Source organism: Doryrhamphus excisus, linkage group LG17 (assembly GCF_037039965.1).
Source record: "Doryrhamphus excisus strain RoL-2023G ecotype Guam linkage group LG17, RoL_Dexc_Guam_v1.1, whole genome shotgun sequence".
In the NCBI taxonomy this organism is placed as follows: domain Eukaryota; kingdom Metazoa; phylum Chordata; class Actinopteri; order Syngnathiformes; family Syngnathidae; genus Doryrhamphus; species Doryrhamphus excisus.
Window position 1 is genome coordinate 2760702 of NC_136373.1, and position 18256 is coordinate 2778957.

The 18256-nt window shown below is 44.5% G+C and overlaps 1 protein-coding gene across 4 annotated transcripts; it reads left to right on the forward strand.

Moving 5' to 3' along the window:
• Nucleotides 1–1131: 1131 nt before the first annotated feature.
• On the forward strand, nucleotides 1132–18167 carry LOC131137645 (ATP-binding cassette sub-family C member 4-like). Of its 4 annotated transcripts, none has more exons than XR_009131955.2 (31): nucleotides 1132–1406; nucleotides 3720–3830; nucleotides 4141–4261; nucleotides 6664–6888; nucleotides 6960–7049; nucleotides 8183–8346; nucleotides 8405–8530; nucleotides 8610–8859; nucleotides 9673–9774; nucleotides 10278–10367; nucleotides 10497–10688; nucleotides 11242–11336; nucleotides 11428–11514; nucleotides 11608–11704; nucleotides 11769–11978; nucleotides 12766–12906; nucleotides 13459–13496; nucleotides 13575–13717; nucleotides 13792–13938; nucleotides 14025–14104; nucleotides 14404–14554; nucleotides 14630–14749; nucleotides 15397–15507; nucleotides 15679–15779; nucleotides 15845–16036; nucleotides 16102–16257; nucleotides 16537–16626; nucleotides 16700–16872; nucleotides 16946–17051; nucleotides 17212–17356; nucleotides 17428–17450. XR_009131955.2 is itself a non-coding variant. In XM_058085829.2 (31 exons), exons 1-31 carry the CDS (start codon nucleotides 1330–1332, stop codon nucleotides 17443–17445), a joined length of 3939 nt encoding a protein of 1312 aa, XP_057941812.2. In that variant the 5' UTR covers nucleotides 1132–1329; the 3' UTR covers nucleotides 17446–18167. The 4 variants fall into 4 exon arrangements, 2 of the variants coding, with proteins under 2 accessions (XP_057941812.2, XP_057941813.2); XM_058085829.2 differs by having other exon boundaries at nucleotides 17222–17356; nucleotides 17428–18167; XM_058085830.2 differs by having other exon boundaries at nucleotides 11608–11692; nucleotides 17222–17356; nucleotides 17428–18167.
• The last annotated feature ends 89 nt before the right edge of the window (nucleotides 18168–18256 follow it).

Genomic DNA, 18256 nt, shown 5'->3' on the forward strand with positions numbered 1-18256 from the left:
CTATCCATCCTGGTCACTCCCGTTGAGAACCTCAGCATTCTCATCTCTGCTACCTGCAGTTTCTCCCCTGCATCATGTCAACCTTTTCCTTTCATAGTTCCAACATTCAAAGTCCCTACTCTTAGTTCTAGGTTCTTGGCGCTCCTCTTCTCTCTCCTCTTATAGGGACGTCTTCCTCCTCTCCTTCTTTCACCAACAGTAACCCATTTAAGAAAAAGGTACAAGCATGTTTAATTGAGGCATTTCCGTGTTAAGATGCTGTGTGATTGTCTGCATCATTAGGACTGTAGCTGGTGTTTGTGGAATTGGGTCGTCATGAAAAGCAACCCTCAGGTAATGGATGTGTGGATTTAATACGGGCTAACAGCTCCCTCTGCTGGCGTTTCTGTGGCGTTGCATTTATACCCAAGCTTGTTATCGCTCATGTTTTATGAGCTTATTTATGGTTGTACAAGGTGGATTGGACATGTTATGGATACATTGATATTGTATATTGATGTCAGGCAGACTCAATGCACTTGTGTTTTATTACGTGACAGAAACGATGAAGGGTTTGGACTTTGGTTGCATGGAACACGTTACAAAGTCTACAAGTGCAATGATTTCTGGTGATATTTCTACTATGTATGATCCAGTTTGGGGCCAAGGGTTGCTTGAAAGCAGCAACCGTTGGACACATATTTTGACTCTTTTTTTTTTTTTCAACTTGTCTGCTTTTCAAGGTTAAAAGACTGAAAACACTCAAGACTTCTTTACAGCGGGGCGGCAGCGTGCGCCATTACGGTATCATATCAACATTTATAGAAAAGTATTCATAGTATTCATTCATACGAACACGACAATAATGCACGTCAAATTCATTCATTTAAAAACACAATCATTACAATGAAATAATTATGCACGTATGCAAATTTAAATTCTAATAGAAGTAAAATATTTTAAAATGAATATTATTATTTAAAATAATATAAGTCACGTGCGGCTAACTCCACATTAGCAGTCAAAGTGAAAAGTTCCGTGTTACAAGGTCTGCGGGTACACGTGACCACTGGAGGGGCGTGGTCTTTGCGTGGCCTTCAATAGCTCCTGGCTGGCGATGACAATCATTTGCCTTCCTTTTTCCAATATCAGTACATGAAATATTAAAAAGCACACGCCGCGTGTACGTTTAGCAACCCCCACCCCGGGTCTCGTCCGTAGCCGACACCAGGAGTGTGAGCTTTACGTGATGTCAGTGAAGTGAGCACGGCAGTGCGGTGCGGCGCGGCGCTCGTTACTTTTTACGTTCGGAGTTCGGAAGACTTTTTCCAAGTTCTTTGATCGAGTCCAATGTTCCCGCAGAAGAAAAAGGTGCAGACTTTGAATCCGCTGCAAAACGCGGGTTTTGTTTCTCAGCTTTTCTTGTGGTGAGTAAGCATGACGAAGCTCAACTAGCTTCATTGTCTTTGCTGACACACTAACCGCTCGCTAGCACTACATAACATTGGATCATCGGTCCGCTTCTTCCTGTTGCTTCCTGTCGTCGACATTTGGGATCCTATGGGATCCATTTGACACGTGCTGCCAAAGGGAAACCAACAACTGCACTCCCTCATAAGAAACCTCTATAGCACCTTCTAAATACACCTTTTAACATCATTAGAGCCCTCTAGACATGACATAACACCCCTAAAGTCACCTTTACACTTCTATGACCCAATATAGTAGACGTCATAAGAGAAAATAAGACATATTCGACATAATAAAGCTATTTTCCACCTTCTAAATTGACTTTTTAACATCATTAGAGCCCTCTAGACATGACATAACACCCCTATAGTCACCTTTACACTCCTATTACCCAATATAGTAGACATCATAAGAGAAAATAAGACATATTGGGCATAATAAACTTGTTTACCAGCTTTTAAATATACTTTTTAACATCATTAGAGCTCTGTAGACAAGACATAACACCCCTATAGTCACCTTTACACTCCTATTAGTCAATATAGTAGACGTCATAAGAGAAAATAAGACATATTTGACATAATAAAGCTGTTTACTACCTTCTAAATCGACTTTTTAACATCATTAGAGCCCTCTAGACATGACATAACACCCCTATAGTCACCTTCACTGTCCTATTACCCAATATAGTAGACATCACAAGAGAAAATAAGACATATTGGGCATAATAAACCTGTTTACCACCTTGTAAATATATTTTTTAACATCATTAGAGCTCTGTAGACACGACATAACACCCCTATAGCCACCTTTACACTCATTAGTCAATATAGTAGATGTCATGAGAGAAAATAAGACATATTGGGCATAATAAAGCTGTTTACCACCTTCTAAATTGACTTTTTAACATCATTAGAGCCCTCTAGACATGACATAACACCCCTATAGTCACCTTTACACTCCTATTACCCAATATAGTAGACATCATAAGAGAAAATAAGACATATTGGGCATAATAAAGCTGTTTACCACCTTCTAAATATACTTTTTAACATCATTAGAGCTCTGTAGACACGACATAACACCCCTATAGTCACCTTTACACTCCTAGATGTTATCATCCTGACTTTTTTCAATGCTTCATATTTGCATTTGATTTGATTCAGACCTTTTATGCTTGGAAATGTTTCATTTATGCTTAAATGTGCATCTTTGCATGGCGGTGTAACCGCGTTTGCTAGCTCGGACACGTGTAGTTAGCATGTGAGAGGTTCAGACACGTCAACATGTCTTAACTAAAGCTCTTGTGCTTGCCTCCGTTCTAAGTTGTTTTTTGTTTTTTTATTGGCATCTTTTCATGTTCTTTTGGTGAACAACACAAAGTCGCTGCTAATCTAAAGCCGTTTAGCCGAGCGCCGTGTTTTACGTCACAAGGTCATACAAATAAGCAAGTCACACCGCGTTTATCTTTGGTGAGTCTGTTTTTTTGTCCCGCGCGTTTTTTAGTTCCTTAGCACCCAACCCTTAACCCTTAGCGCCCCTAACCGAACCCCTAGCCCTAAGATGTATGACAGTGTATGCATGGGATGGGTCCCTACAGTAACGCAGTGGAAGCGTGCCCCCCAATGGGGACGGCAAATACATCCCTGTTAGTAATTTTTGGCAGCGGTTAGCCATTGGCGGCGTGTTAGCGCTGAAGCACAGAAGCGTTAAATCCCAACACAAAGAAAACGACAAACACGCTCAGGCTGCTAATTGCCGGCTCGGCTGGACATCCGCCCTCAAGAACCACCCCAGATACCTAAGCTTCTCTTGGAACACCCCGTCCTCTTGTTCTACATGACCTTCACTTTTCCAACACACACACACACACTCTCCAAGAACCTCCTACATGACATACAGACCAAAATAATCCAAAAAGTCAACTCTTAAAATCTTCCCCAATCACAGAGCACATATAGACAAACAACCATTCACACTCACATTCATACCTATGGACAATTTGGAGTCACTAATTAACCTAGCATGTTTTTTTTGGAATGTGGGAGGAAACCGGAGTACCCGGAGAAAACCCACGCATGCACGGGGAGAACACGGAGATGGCCGAGGGTGGAATCGAACTCGGGTCTCCTAGCTGTGAGGCCTGCGTGCTAACCACTCGTCCACCGTGCAGCCCACCATTTTTATTATTACTCCCTTTATATTCCCTTTTATTCCCATAATATGACGACTTTATTCCCACAGTACGGCATGTATGATATATGTTGCAGCTGGCTCCGCCCCCTGCTGCAACTGGGACGCAAGCGAAGGTTGGAGGAAAGCGACTTGTACGCCCTTCTTCCCCAAGATGGAGCACACTTGTTGGGACAAGACCTCCAAAGGTACTCGTCTCCTTTCTTCACGTTAGAAGCCACGCTAGACTTCCGAACCTTCTTACACTTCCTCATTCTTTATGTACATACGTACGTACATACATACATACATACTGTATATACGTACATACACACATACATACTGTATATAAGTTCATACATACACATAGCCATACAGTGTAAAAAACATTGGTCAATTTATAATTGAAAAAGTAATAGTTATTATTAGTATTTTATTTAATGAGTTATTATTAATGAATTAGTGATAGTACCCTTGGTATGCCAGCATGAGGAAGATGAGGATGATGATGTTTTGCAGGTGTTGGGATGTGGAGGTAAAAAAGGCCACCAAGGAGCTGCGGAAGCCCAAACTCAGCAAAGTCCTGATCAGGTGCTACGGGAAGTCCTACGTAGCGGCCGGACTCTTTGCATTCTCACTGGTACGATATCATCATCATCATCATCATCATCACAGTCAGTCAGTGTGACCTCCTTAATCACTCCTCCAAACACACTCCTCCCAAAACACCTCCATCATCATACCCTTCCTCAGGCTGTGCCTCCTACCCGACCGAGCCTACCCTACTTTAGCCTAGCTTAGCCTACCCAAGCCTACCCTATTCTAGCCTAGCCTACCCGAGCCTACCCTACTTTAGCCTAGCCTATTCTAGCCTAGCCTACCCGAGCCTACCCTACTTTAGCCTAGCTTAGCCTACCCAAGCCTACCCTATTCTAGCCTAGCCTACCCGAGCCTACCCTACTTTAGCCTAGCTTAGCCTACCCAAGCCTACCCTATTCTAGCCTAGCCTACCCGAGCCTACCCTACTTTAGCCTAGCTTAGCCTAGCCTACTCTAGCCTAGCCTAGCTTAGCCACACTGCACTTCCTTCCTTTCACATCCTATCATCATATACCACCACCACTACTACTACAACTAATATTAATATTACTACTACTACAACTACTACTATGCCAATACACTCATACCGTTACTACTAACTACTACTACTACAATGCCAATACACTCATAGTATTGGGAATAGAGGGTATTTTTATTGTTGGGTATTGGGTATTTTTATGGGAATAGAGTGGTATTGTTATGGGAATAAAGTGGTATATTTATGGGAATAATATGGTATTTTTATGGGAATAAAGTGACACTATAATGGGAATAAAGTGGTATTGTTTTGGGAATAATGTGGTATTTTTATGGGAATAAAGTGCTCCTTTTATGAGAGTACAATGGTATTGTAATAGGAATAAAGTGACAGTATAATGGGATTACGGTGACAGTATAATGGGAATAAAGTGGTATTGTTTTGGGAATAATGTGGTATTGTTATGGGAATAAAGTGCTCCTTTTATGAGAGTACAATGGTATTGTAATAGGAATAAAGTGACAGTATAATGGGAATAAAGTGACAGTATAATGGGAATACGGTGACAGTGTGCTAGGAATAAAGTGTTTTTATTCCGGGAATGTTATGATGCAGTATGAATATGATGAGCTGCAGAAGGAAGGTGGTGTTTTTGGGGCCAGGCTGTTTACGTGCATAGCAGCAGGAATGCTACCTAGCAGGATGCTAATTGCCACTGGCACATGCCTATTTGCTGCTTCTGCTCCGCTAAGCACTGACATGCAGCACATAACGGCCTCCTACGACCTATGCCCTGACGTCTTCCATTCCCAATGTGCCTGAAGGGGCCTCCTGGCCTCGGTCTTGGAGTAAAATGATAAACAATCTTTGTGCAAATGTTTTGGCCGTGACAACAATGAAGAATGAAAAAATTAACCAAGAAGCACATTAATGGGGTAAATATGCAATATTCTCCTCTTGGCTGAAATGCTTGGGTTCCCCCGACCACGCCTACTATGTTCCCATTGGTCAGTGGTGGCCAACCAACCTCTACAGACACGCCCCCTTCAGGCGATTAGGTTATCAGCAGCAGTAAAGAGTTGGATACTGGGTACTGGATACTGGGCACTGGATAGTGGATATTGGGCATTGGGTACTGGGTACTGGGTACTGGTTACTGGGCACTGGATACTGGGCACTGGATAGTGGATATTGGGCACTGGATACTTGGTACTGGATACTGGGCACTGGATAGTGGATATTGGGCATTGGGTACTGGGTACTGGATACTGGGTACTGTGCACTGGATACTGGGCACTGGATAGTGGATATTGGGCACTGGATACTTGGTACTGGATACTGGGCACTGGATAGTGGATACTGGGCACTGGATAGTGGATACTGGGCACTGGATAGTGGATACTGGGCACTGGATAGTGGATATTGGGCATTGGGTACTGGATACTGGGTACTGGATAGTGGATACTGGGCACTGGATAGTGGATATTGGGCACTGGATACTGGGCACTGGATAGTGGATATAGGGCACTGGATACTGGGTACTGGGCACTGGATACTGGGCACTGGATACTGGGCACTGGATACTGGGCACTGGATACTGGGCACTGGATACTGGGCACTGGATATTGGGTACTAGATATTGGGTACTGGGCACTGGATAGTGGATATTGGGCACTGGATAGTGGATATTGGGCACTGGGCACTGGATAGTGGATATTGGGCACTGGATAGTGGATATTGGGTAGTGGCTATTGGATACTGGGAAATGGATAATAATATTGGATATTGGGTGATGGCCGTTAGTTATTGGATACTGGGTAATGGGTACTGGGAACATTGGAAAGGGGCGTTGTAGTAGCTGTGATGAGACGTAGGAGCGTGATAGTAAAAAAGCGAGCAGGGATGATACCGTATGACACGTCCAGGCTGCACATGTTGCATCATGCTTTGCTTTTTCTTTTCCAGGAAGCAGTTAAAGTCATCCAGCCGCTCCTGCTGGGGAAAATCCTGGTCTTCTTTGAGAATTACGACCCGGATGACCGCCGTGGCGTTCAGGTGGCGTACCTATGCGCCGCTGGCATGTGCCTATCCACTTTTGCTCTCACGCTCCTCCAGCACGTCTACTACTACTTAGTGCAAAGAATGGGCATGAAGATGAGAGTGGCCGTGTGTCACGTCATCTACTGCAAGGTCAGTCTGGATGACACGCTCCTCCATAATGCTGACATCTACTTCCTCCATGTCTCTGTGGCTCTCTGCAGGCCCTTCGCCTCAGCAGCCAAGCCATGGGACACACCACCACGGGACAAATCGTTAACCTCCTCTCCAACGACATCAACCGCTTTGATGAGGTCAATCCTTCACATGAGATGATGCCTTTTATCTCCAAACACACACACACAATGCAGAGAAGACCATTTGACAGCTCTGACGTGGATTTAAAATGAGTCTTCATGTTAAAACATATCTGCAAAGAAGTCACACTCATAATCCTAGCAAGGAAGGGCGCCCTCTGCTGGTTGATGCTGAGTACATCAAGCCATGCTGCTTCTATCGCTGCGAGACCACAACACATGACAGCTTGGAATGCCCAGACGGGGTGTGAACTCTTCCTACTACATTTCTGGAATGTATAGAAAACAAGCCGCAGAAACTAACTCGCTCAAAAGCGTTAACCCATAAGTAGCCATGCTGTGTCCCCAAAATGTCAGCAGGTAAGCTAGCTCATTTGCTAAAGCTTATTTTTTGCCACAAAAGCTCATTTTATATCCATGTAACAAATATAATGCTTTCATAAGATATCAAATATTACAATTCACCTCGTCTGACTATATTTCTGGTATTATTTCATAGAAAAAAACTAGCTACAGAAACTAGCTAGCTTGTAGCCTTTTCTCGTAAGTAGCCACACTCTCCCCAAAATGGTGATGTAGCAGGTAAGCTAGCTCATTTCCTAAAGCTTAGATTTTGCCACAAAACCTCATTTTAGATCCATGTAACAAATGTAATGCTTTCATAAGATATCAAATGTTACAATTCACCTCGTCTGAGTATATTTCTGAATTATTTCATAAAAGAAAAAAAACTAGGTACAGAAACTAGCTAGCTTGTAGCCTTTTCTTATAAGAAGCCACACTGTCCCCAAAATGGCGGTGTAGCAGGTAAGCTAGCTCATTTCCTAAAGCTTAGATTTTGCCACAAAACCTCATTTTAGACCGTAATGCTCTAATAGGATGTCAGATATTATAATTCAGCTATTTTTACTATATTTCTGGAATGATTTCATAGACAACTAGCTACAGATGCCATCTAAGGCAATAAGAAGCCATGTTGTGTCCCCAAAATTGGGGTGTGTCATCAGGTAAGCTCGCCCATTTCCAAAAGCTTAGATATTTTACCATGAAATCTCATTGTAGGTCCATGGAATAACGCTTTAACGTAATGCTTTAATAGGGTTAGTTGATGCTGTATTTGTTTATTGTAGATTACGATCAATCTCCACTACCTGTGGATCGGACCGCTCCAAGCAGCCGTGATCATCACGTTCCTTTGGTATGAGATCGGACCGTCCTGTCTTGGTGGTGTGGCCGTCCTGGCCTTGCTGATTCCCGTGCAGACGTGGTTTGGGAAGCTCTTTGGTATCTTCAGGTGAGTCACGCGGAATCTGTCGTTTCGCCCGCTCCGAGTGAATGATTCTTCCATGCAGGAGTAAAACAGCGGTTCTGACTGACCGTCGGATCCGCATCATGAATGAAGTGGTGTCCGGCATCAGGGTCATCAAGATGTACGCCTGGGAAAAACCTTTCTCTGCTCTCGTCACAGAGTCCAGGAGGTAAAACGCCTGAATTTATTCACCCAAAGTAGTGACACTTTTTCTCATCTATATCAACTGTCTTCCTGTACATGTTCAGGAAGGAAATCAGCCAGATCATGAAGAGCTCCTATTTACGAGGACTCAACATGGCGTCCTTCTTCGCCAGCAGTAAGATTGTGGTCTTCGTGACCTTCGCTGTGTACGCGGCGCTGGGCAACAGCATCAGCGCGAGCCGAGTGTTTGTCACCGTGTCCCTGTATGGAACCATCAAGCTCACTATCACGCTCTTCTTCCCGCTGGCCATCGAAAAACTGTCAGAGACCATCGTCAGCATTCGCAGGATCAAGGTAACGCTCATTAGTCACCTTGTGGAGCGTCTATGCGAGCGTATTTCCACAGGACCGTATAATAAGCAGTCAGGACTAGCTATGAACATGGCTAAAAATGATACTGTGCTAATGTTAACATGCTGGCATGTCAACATTAGGATGCTAGCATGTACTAATAGTAATAGTCTTGCTATCAAAATGGCTAAAAATGATACTAGGCTAACATTAGCATGCTAACACCTAAAAAAGTCTTTGTATAAGTGTCTACTGATGAAAACAGATACTGCTATGCTAATGTTAACATGCTAACGTTGCATGATAACAGCTAACACCTAGCATAAGAGTGTTGTTTAGCTAGTGTGTAGCTATGAAAATGAATAAAAATGGCATTACGCTCATGTTAGCATGCTAGCAATGTAACATGCCACCATTAGTATGCCAACATATAGCTAAATAGTGCAGAGTCCTTATATATGTGTCTAGCTATGAAAATGGCTAAAAATACAATTATGCTAATGTTAGCATGCTAACACCGAAAAGTTTTTATACAGGGACCACCAGTGAAAACAGCTAAAAATGCTACTATGCTAATGTTAACATGCTAGCAATGCGAACAAGCCAATGTTAGCATGCTAACACCTAGTATGATAGTGTTGAAATAGTATGATGATGTTAGCATGCAAGCAATGCTAATATGCTAATGACGAATGAAGTTATTTTTGGAAACTCAAGTAAATCATAAAGTTTCTGATATTATGGGAATGAAGTCATGGTATTAGGAGAAGTTGATGGCGGGTGTTGGGCTATCAATCCATTTATCCATCCTTCCAGAATTTCCTCCTGCTGGATGAAATGAAGCGGGGGAAGTTGAGAGTGGAAGAGATGAAGGTGGACTGCATCGAGATGAAGAGTGTGACCTGCTACTGGGACAAGGTGACAGTTTACCTCACTGTATGTACACCTACAGCATGTATGTACATATGTACACGTATGTACTGCAGTCTTGGCTGGGCACGGTCCTTCCATTTCTAAGTTTGGACGTTATTGCCGTAAAATGTTCTACTGTCGTTGTTTTTTTCTTGGACTTTTCTCACTATTTAAACTTTGTACAAATAAATAAGCCTGTCTCTCCCTCCCTTGCAACGCCCCTTTCCAGTGTGCAAGACAAGCACAGGGAGAAAGTAAGCAACTGATGTGTGTTGTATGCGTGTATCTGATATGTGTTTTGTGTACACTGGGAGTGAGTGACTTACCGTATTCCCACGTTCCCATGTCCACTAAAAGTCAACTTACATCTCCGTCGTATGTAGACCCAGGCCCTCCTGTAGCTTTAACGTATTAGTTCTATCACTTCTGAAGACAATTGGTGTGGAACAGCATCCCAGAATGGAACACATTATGTTCAACTTGTCATGTCCAATGTGTGCTCCTTTCAGGTCCTGGATGCACCGTCTCTGCAGGACATTACTCTCACTGTGAAGTCACAGCAGCTCCTAGCTATCATTGGTCCAGTGGGGGCCGGAAAGGTACACCCATGATAACATACATAACAGTATTTTACCCCATTTGGTCATCATGGGAGACCTGTTTCCAATATAAAGCTCGCTAATGAGATACACCTATTTCCAAAACCTCCCTTCCCCCTTTTTCGCTAGTCTACCCTATTGAGCGCCATCCTGGGTGAGCTGCCCCATGAGAGCGGAACAATGACGGTCAGAGGTCAAGTCAACTATGCATCCCAGCAGCCCTGGGTATTCCCGGGAACCATCCGTAGTAACATCCTCTTTGGTAGAGTGCTGAATCAGCAGAAATATGAACAAGTCCTGCGGGCCTGCGCTCTGAAGAAGGTGAATTGCTTGTCAGAGAAATGCCAACACAAAATACATTAGCATGCATGCTAATGTTGGCAAGTTATCATTGGTAGCATGTTGACATTAGCATAGTACCATTTTTAGCCTTTTTCAGACGTAGTCACTTATATAAAGACTGCTAGGTGTTAGCATGTTAACATTAGCACATTAGCATTGCTAACATTAGCACATTAGCATTGCTAACATTAGCATTGCATTTTTCGCCATTTTCATAGCTAGACACCCATATAAAGAGTAGCACTATTATGTTACATGTTAGCATGCTAACATTAGCATAGTAGCATTTTTAGCCACTTTCAGAGCAACTCCGTAATCAGGAAAAAGCCGAAAGAAAACAAACAAACACATATATATGAAGCACTATTATGTTAGCATTGCTAACATGCTAGCATTAGCATAGTAGCATTTGTATCCATTGTCATTCATAGACCCCGATATAAAGGCTTAGTGTAACCCGCCTGCTTCACACCGGCTCCTCCCTTGTGGGCTGAGACAAGGTGACAGTAAGTCGCTTGTGTTTGGAGCACAGGACCTGGAGCTATTCCCGGAGGGAGACCAGACCCTAATCGGGGACAAAGGAGGCACCCTCAGCGGGGGGCAGAGGGCTCGCATCAACCTGGCTAGGTGAGAGGATGCTTTTCCCATTCAGACATCAGATTGATAAATACAGTAACATTGAAACAGATAGGATAACCAAGCGTGTGTGTGTGGTCAGGGCGGTGTATGAAGAAGCGGATATCTACCTCCTGGACGATCCTCTGAGTGCCGTGGATGCTGAGGTTGGGAAGTATCTGTTTGAGGCGTGAGTGTCAACGCTATACATAACGTTGTTTTTATGGTTTTCTGGGAATATTTGGTGGTGATTCCTGTAAAATGACAAGCTGATGGGTCTCAGGTGCATCTGTGGGCTGCTGAAGAACAAGTGCCGCATCCTGGTCACGCACCAACTTCAGCATCTGAGGGCAGCCGATCAGATCATGGTGATCAAGGAGGTTGGTGCTGGTGCCGCTCCGTCTCGGGACAACCCAACCTGACAAAGTGTTTGCTGTCTCTCAGGGTCACATAATGGCCCAGGGTACATACAGCGAGTTGCAGAGCTCCGGTCTGGACGTGGGCTTCCTGCTGAGGAGCCCGGAGGAACAGGAGCAGCAATGGCGGAACGCGAGCTGTGATGCCGTGTCGCTCGCCAGCCGCAGGACCAATCACTCCAACGCGTCGCACGGCTCCCTACTGCCACCAGAGGGCGCCAGCCATGAACACCTCCCTGTGAGCATCTTCCTGTTTCATTCCTGTGTTGCATCTCAAAACATCATCATAGTGGCCGCCTTTAATCATCTTCACTCTTGCTCTTTCTTTACATTCAACAACTATCTCTACTTTGTTCTTGCACATTTCATTATGACTTTATTCCCAGAATATTTTGACTTTATTCCCATAATATGATAACATTATTCCCGTAATATTAGGACTTTACTCCCTTAATATTAGGACTTTATTCTTGTAATATTAGGACTTTATTCCCGTAATATGAGGACTTCATTCCTATTATATTCTGGCTTTGTTCCTGTAATATTTTGACCTTATTCCCATAATATTACCACTTCATTCCTGTAATATGAGGACTTTATTCACATTATATTCTGACTTTGTTCCTGTAATATATTTACCTTATTCCTATAATATTATAACATTATTACTATAATATCATGACTTCATTTTGTAATATTATGACTTTATTCCTGAAATGTTATGATGTTTTCCTTAAGTGAATTTCCAACTTTATTTCTTGTTTGTAACAGTGTGAGGACCTTTCCTGGTCAGATTCCAACGTATTTCTCTTCATATTTAGACTCTATTGTGGCCATGTTGCAATTTTTGCAGTTGTTTATTGTGATTCTTAGCACTTCTCTGATGAGGTGGTATTTTTAGTGCGCCACATTGGACAGCCGTGATGTAGATGGCAGCCCTTGAGGAGATGTAAGAAGAGGAAGATGGAAAAGGAAGGAGGAAGTAAGAGGAGAGAGAGATTGTATTTTGTGCTGATGTCTTCCAGGCTGACGGCGCACACGCGTGCGTGGCGGAAGAGGCTCGTGCAGATGGAGACGTGAGCGCTGACATCTATGTCAGGTATTTCACGGCCCATTGCCCCCCCGTGGCCTTGGCAGCTATAGTGCTGCTCAGCGTTGTGGCGGAGGTGAGCGGGTACGACCGGCGTGCGGCGCTAGCGGGTCTCACTCTTTGACTATTTGCCAAACAACATAAACATACGTATACGCATAACATTTAACATCATTCTTTTACAGCCTCTTTTTAAAAACACCCAACATACTGTAAAGAAAACAAGTTGCTTTTTAACTCTACAATGACTTTATTCTCATATTATAATTACTTAATTCCCATAATATGATTACTTTATTGCCATAATATTTTTAGTTTATTACCATAATATGATGACTTTATTCCCATCACATGATGACTTTATTCCATTATATAACAATGTTATTCCCATCATGTGATGGGAATATACCAAATGTGCCAAATGTTATTGTGTTTGTTATGATATTCCAAGCTGATAAAAAGTCAGTTTTTCACAGTTTCTGATGTTTTTTGGTTGTAGTTTTGTTTTGGCTGTTGAATGATGTTGTGGGGTGGTCATGGTGCCACACTGTGGACATGTGCGGTCCAGCGTTGGAGTGACGAGTGTGTTTTTGTGAGCGCCAGTCACGTTTTGTGTTCTTGTCCCCAGGTTGCATATATTCTGCAGGACTGGTGGTTGGTGTTGTGGTGAGTCCAGAGTGTGACTCCACACACACACTCACACACACACACAGGTGCTAAGTGTGTGTGACGCTGTCGTGTCAGGGCTAGCAAGGAGGCGGCCGTAAACAGCACAGCTACGAGTGACGAGCGAGGCATCAACGGCACCGCATCCCACGGCGATGCCCGCCTTGGCGACGCCCACCTTGGCGACGCCCGCCTTGGCTTTTACCTGGGCATCTATTCAGGTTGGTGCAAGGATGCTGGCTGTCTTTCAACTTCACGTCTCCAGCGGCGCCGGCTGTGTTGCCGTGTGTTGCAGGTTTGACCGCCGCCGCCGTGCTTCTGGGCTACACCAGGAGCTTGGTGATCTTTCACGGGCTGGTGAGATCCACTCAGACGCTGCACAATCGCATGTTCAACGCCGTCCTCCGCACGCCCGTCTCCTTCTTTGACCTCAACCCCATAGGTGAACCTCAGCCTCCTCATCATCTTGCAAGGTCACACGTGGCCGCTCTCCTCTGATCTCAGCCTCTGCTTGTTCCCGCTTGCTAGGAAGGATCCTCAACCGCTTCTCCAAGGACATCGGCCAGATGGACTCCATGCTACCCCTCACCTTTGTGGATTTCTACCAGGTCGGCCTCATTGCCCTCACACAGCACACTCGACTTATTTTCACCATATTATACTTATTTACTGTACCATCTCACATGCCAGAAATAAAGCCTCCTCAAAGGTCCTCTGTTTGACACAACTGTTAAGGACCTGCTGTAATAAAAAGAGAGTCAAAGATCCTCTATTTAACAGTATTGTGATGTATTTAAGGACATAGTGTAAAAATTAAAAGAAAGCGTAGTCAAAGATCATAAGAATATGACTTTGTGAGCGGGATTAGGCCAGAATGTTTTTTTCTGAAGAGGAGATGTTTCGGTAGCTCTTTTGGCAGAATGTGGGCGTGCTAGCAGTGGCGGCTTCCATCATCCCTCACCTCCTCATGTGCATGGCTCCCCTGCTCTTCATCTTCCTCTACCTGCGGCGGTTCTACCTGTCCACATCCCGAGATATCAAGCGTCTGGAGTCCACAGGTACGTGTGGAGGGAGTAATGTCTGACTGATGATTCGATCTGATTGCCCCCCCCCCCCTTCGTCCTGCCTTGTAGCCAGGAGTCCGGTCTTGTCCCATCTTTCCTGCTCCCTTCAGGGCCTGTGGAGCATCCGAGCCTTTAGAGCAGAGGAGAGGTTGACCAAAGCCTTTGACTCCCACCAGGACTGTCACTCAGGTTTTTCTCATCACGCCATGGTGGCCCTTTGCTACCTACCTACTTACGTACCTATCAATCTATCACCTAAAAAGTAAAAATACTATGGGAATAAAGTCATAATAATGCAGGAATAAATTAATAATATTATGGGAATAAAGTCTTGATATTATGGGAATAAATTGATAATGTTATGGGCATAATGTCATAATATGGGAATAAATTGATAATAGGATGGGAATAAAGACATGGGAATAAATTGTAAAAATGATGGCAATAAACCATAATATGTGAATACAGAAAGAATACAGAAGAATACAAAATACAGTTATCATATAGTCTATTGCCATAAAATAATATGACTATTATGGAAATAAAGTTGTTATATTATGGGAGTAAAGTCATATTACAGGAAGAAGGTGTGTGATATTACACATGTACTGTACTGTATATACTGTAGTAGATCTTATTTGATGACAATATGAAAGTGTACAGTACGTGGCTGAGAAAGGTGTTGGCCATGCACTGTACTGTATATGTTTATGGTTTATGGATTATGGATTGATGGTGTTATGGTTGATGTATTTGAGTGAGAGAGTGTGAAGGCCAAGTGGCTGGATGGGGTACTGTGTATACACACGCATGCTATTGTATTGGTGTCGTCGTAGAGGCGTGGTTCCTCTTCCTGATGACCTCACGCTGGTTTGCGCTGCGTCTGGACAGCATTTGCTCCATCTTTATCGCCGTGGCAACGCTGGGCTGCATCTTGCTGCGAGATGGTGAGGACGTGTTTAGTGATTGGCCTTGCTCCGTCCATCATGTGTCCACTAGCACCTGTAGTAGTAGTAGTAGTAGTAGGAGTAGTAGTAGGAGTAGTAGGAGTAGTAGTAGGAGTAGTAGTAGCAGTAGTACACGGGAAAAGTCCAAGGTGCTTGTGCCGTCTGTGTCAGGCTTGGAGGCGGGCCAGGTGGGCCTGGTGCTGACATACGCCGTGACCCTCGTGGGAAACTTCCAGTGGACCGTGAGGCAAAGTGCAGAGTTAGAGAACACGGTATGAATTAACCAGACTGCTTTGTTTGGTGTTACACTCAAATCATTCCCCCCTCGTGGCCTCAGATGACCTCAGTGGAGAGGGTGGTGGAGTACACAGAGTTAAAGAACGAAGCCCCCTGGGAAACCGCCAAGCGTCCTCCTCCGGATTGGCCTGTACAGGGTCAGGTGACCTTGGAGGGGGTGCATTTGTCGTACGGTGCAGACGGCCCACTCGTCCTCAAGGACATCAGCGCCACCTTCTGCCCTGAGGAGAAGGTGAGATGTTTAACGTGTGGGGACCAGGAGACCAGGAGCCCTGCTCAAGGTGTTGTCTGGGTCAGGTGGGCATTGTGGGTCGGACGGGCGCCGGGAAGAGCTCTCTGGTGGCCGCGCTCTTTCGCCTGGCCGAGCCACGAGGGAACATCTACATCGATGGCGTGCTCACCTCCCAGCTGGGCCTGCATGACCTGCGACAAAAGATCTCCATCATACCTCAGGTACAATTAAGTCAGAATATTACAGGAATAAAGTTATAATATGAGGGGAATAAAGTCATAATATGAGGAGAATAAAGTCATCAGTTTCCAAGATGAAGTTGAAATATTTGAAAAAGTAAAGAAGTTGAACATCTGTAAGCAGTGGAAAATACTTCAATTTAAGGGAATAAAGTCAAAGTAGGAAGAGAAAAAAGTAGCCATTTTTAGCAATTGTTAGCATGTTTGACACAAACAGGAAGTCAGGTGTAGATGCTAGTCATGCGTTTGTGTGTGAGCCAGGACCCGGTGCTGTTTAGCGATTCTGTGAGGAAGAACCTGGACCCGTTCCAGCAGCACATGGACGCTGATCTGTGGAAAGCTCTGGAGCTGGCAAGTGTCTCCTCGCTCAGTGCCCACGGACCGCTCGTCCTGACCTGACGCCCGCCCCCTGTTCCGCCCGAAGGTCCAGCTGAAGAGCACGGTGGAGGATCTTCCTGCAAAGTTAGACACGGTTCTGGCAGAGTGCGGCTCCAACTTCAGCGTGGGCCAGAGGCAGCTGGTGTGTCTGGCCAGGGCTGTTCTCACCAAGAACCGCATCCTGGTCATCGACGAGGCCACGGCCAATGTGGACCCCAGGTGCCTGGTCGGGACGGAGCAGCGGGACTGCAGGGCCCGGCGGAGGCTAATTTAGGATGTTTGTCTGTGGCAGGACGGACCAGCTGATCCAACAAACCATCCGGCAGGAGTTCCGACACTGCACCGTGTTCACCATCGCTCACCGACTCCACACCATCATTGACAGCGACCGCATCCTGGTCAGTTTCTTTCTTAATAGCGACTGCTTCCCGATAAGATGACCAAAGAAAAAAACAGTAACACTTTTATTCCAGTAATATGAAGACCTTATTTTTATTTTTTATTTTTTCTGAATATTATGAGTAAAAACAAAGAGTGATGTGTGTGTCTGCGTGTGAGATGCTGGCAGGTGCTGGATGAAGGTCGGATCCAAGAGTTGGGTCGTCCATTGGAGCTCCTCCAGAAGAAAGACGGTGCTCTGCACAGGCTGGTTCAGCAGTTGGGTCCCACGGAGGCCGAGGCTTTGTTGGCGTCGGCCAAGCAGGTGAGCTGCAGTGTGGTCTCATGACACGTCCATCCACGTCTAACTTCGGTCTGCATGCCCACCATGTCAAGGCCGCCGAGGCCACCTGATGGGCACACCTGGAGGGAACCATCCTTGGAGTTCCTGCAGGACCACGCCAACTTAGTCAGCTTTGATGACTGCTCATCCTCATACTCAGGACTTTTGGAGGTCAGTGTTACTTCTGACTTTCTTCTAAATATACCTTTGTACTCCACATAGTTGAAAGTATCGTCATCACAACTACCGTACAAACTCTCGTGGTGTACAAGCAGGAGAACAATTCCTCTGGCGACTAGATGTCAGTCGTGTTACTGTAATATTGGTTAAGACACACCAGCACCATCGTCTACTCTACTTGCGTGTTGGAGTGCAAAAGTGACTATGGGGGTGTTATTTCATGTCTACAGGGCTCTAATGTTAATAAAACATATTTACAAGTGGTAAACAGCTTTACTGTGCCTTATATGTCTTATTTTCTTTTAGGATGTCAACTATATTGGGTCATAGGAGCGTAAAGGTGACTATAGGGGTGTTATGTCATGTTTAGAGGGCTCTAATGATGTTAAAAAAGTCTATTTAGAAGGTGGTAAACAGGTTTAAGTACCAAAATATTGCATTTGGAAATGAGTATGCACGTATCACGGTCGTGTGTGGAAGCAATGAAGCGCCATCATGGAGGCATGGTGTCCTGTGATTGGCTGCTTGTTTGCATGTGACCCATCCTCCGACCTAAAACCTGTCGAGGTGCTCCACTTTCAAGTTGAGGTAAATGTTCAAATGTTATGTTAAATAGTCAAATGTTCTTATTTTTCTTGCAATGTTCAAGCACTGTCCAATCCTAAAAAAACAGATCAAAAGACAAGCATACAAAGTCTCTTA

Excerpts from the sequence above, each read along its gene's own strand:
- LOC131137645 (XM_058085829.2), top strand. The coding sequence starts at position 1,330 with ATGTTCCCGCAGAAGAAAAAGGTGCAGACTTTGAATCCGCTGCAAAAC. Across the intron at positions 14,105-14,403 it reads CCTTTGTGGATTTCTACCAG|CTCTTTTGGCAGAATGTGGG; the intron begins GTCGGCCTCATT and ends ATGTTTCGGTAG. Across the intron at positions 16,037-16,101 it reads CCTTCTGCCCTGAGGAGAAG|GTGGGCATTGTGGGTCGGAC; the intron begins GTGAGATGTTTA and ends TGTCTGGGTCAG.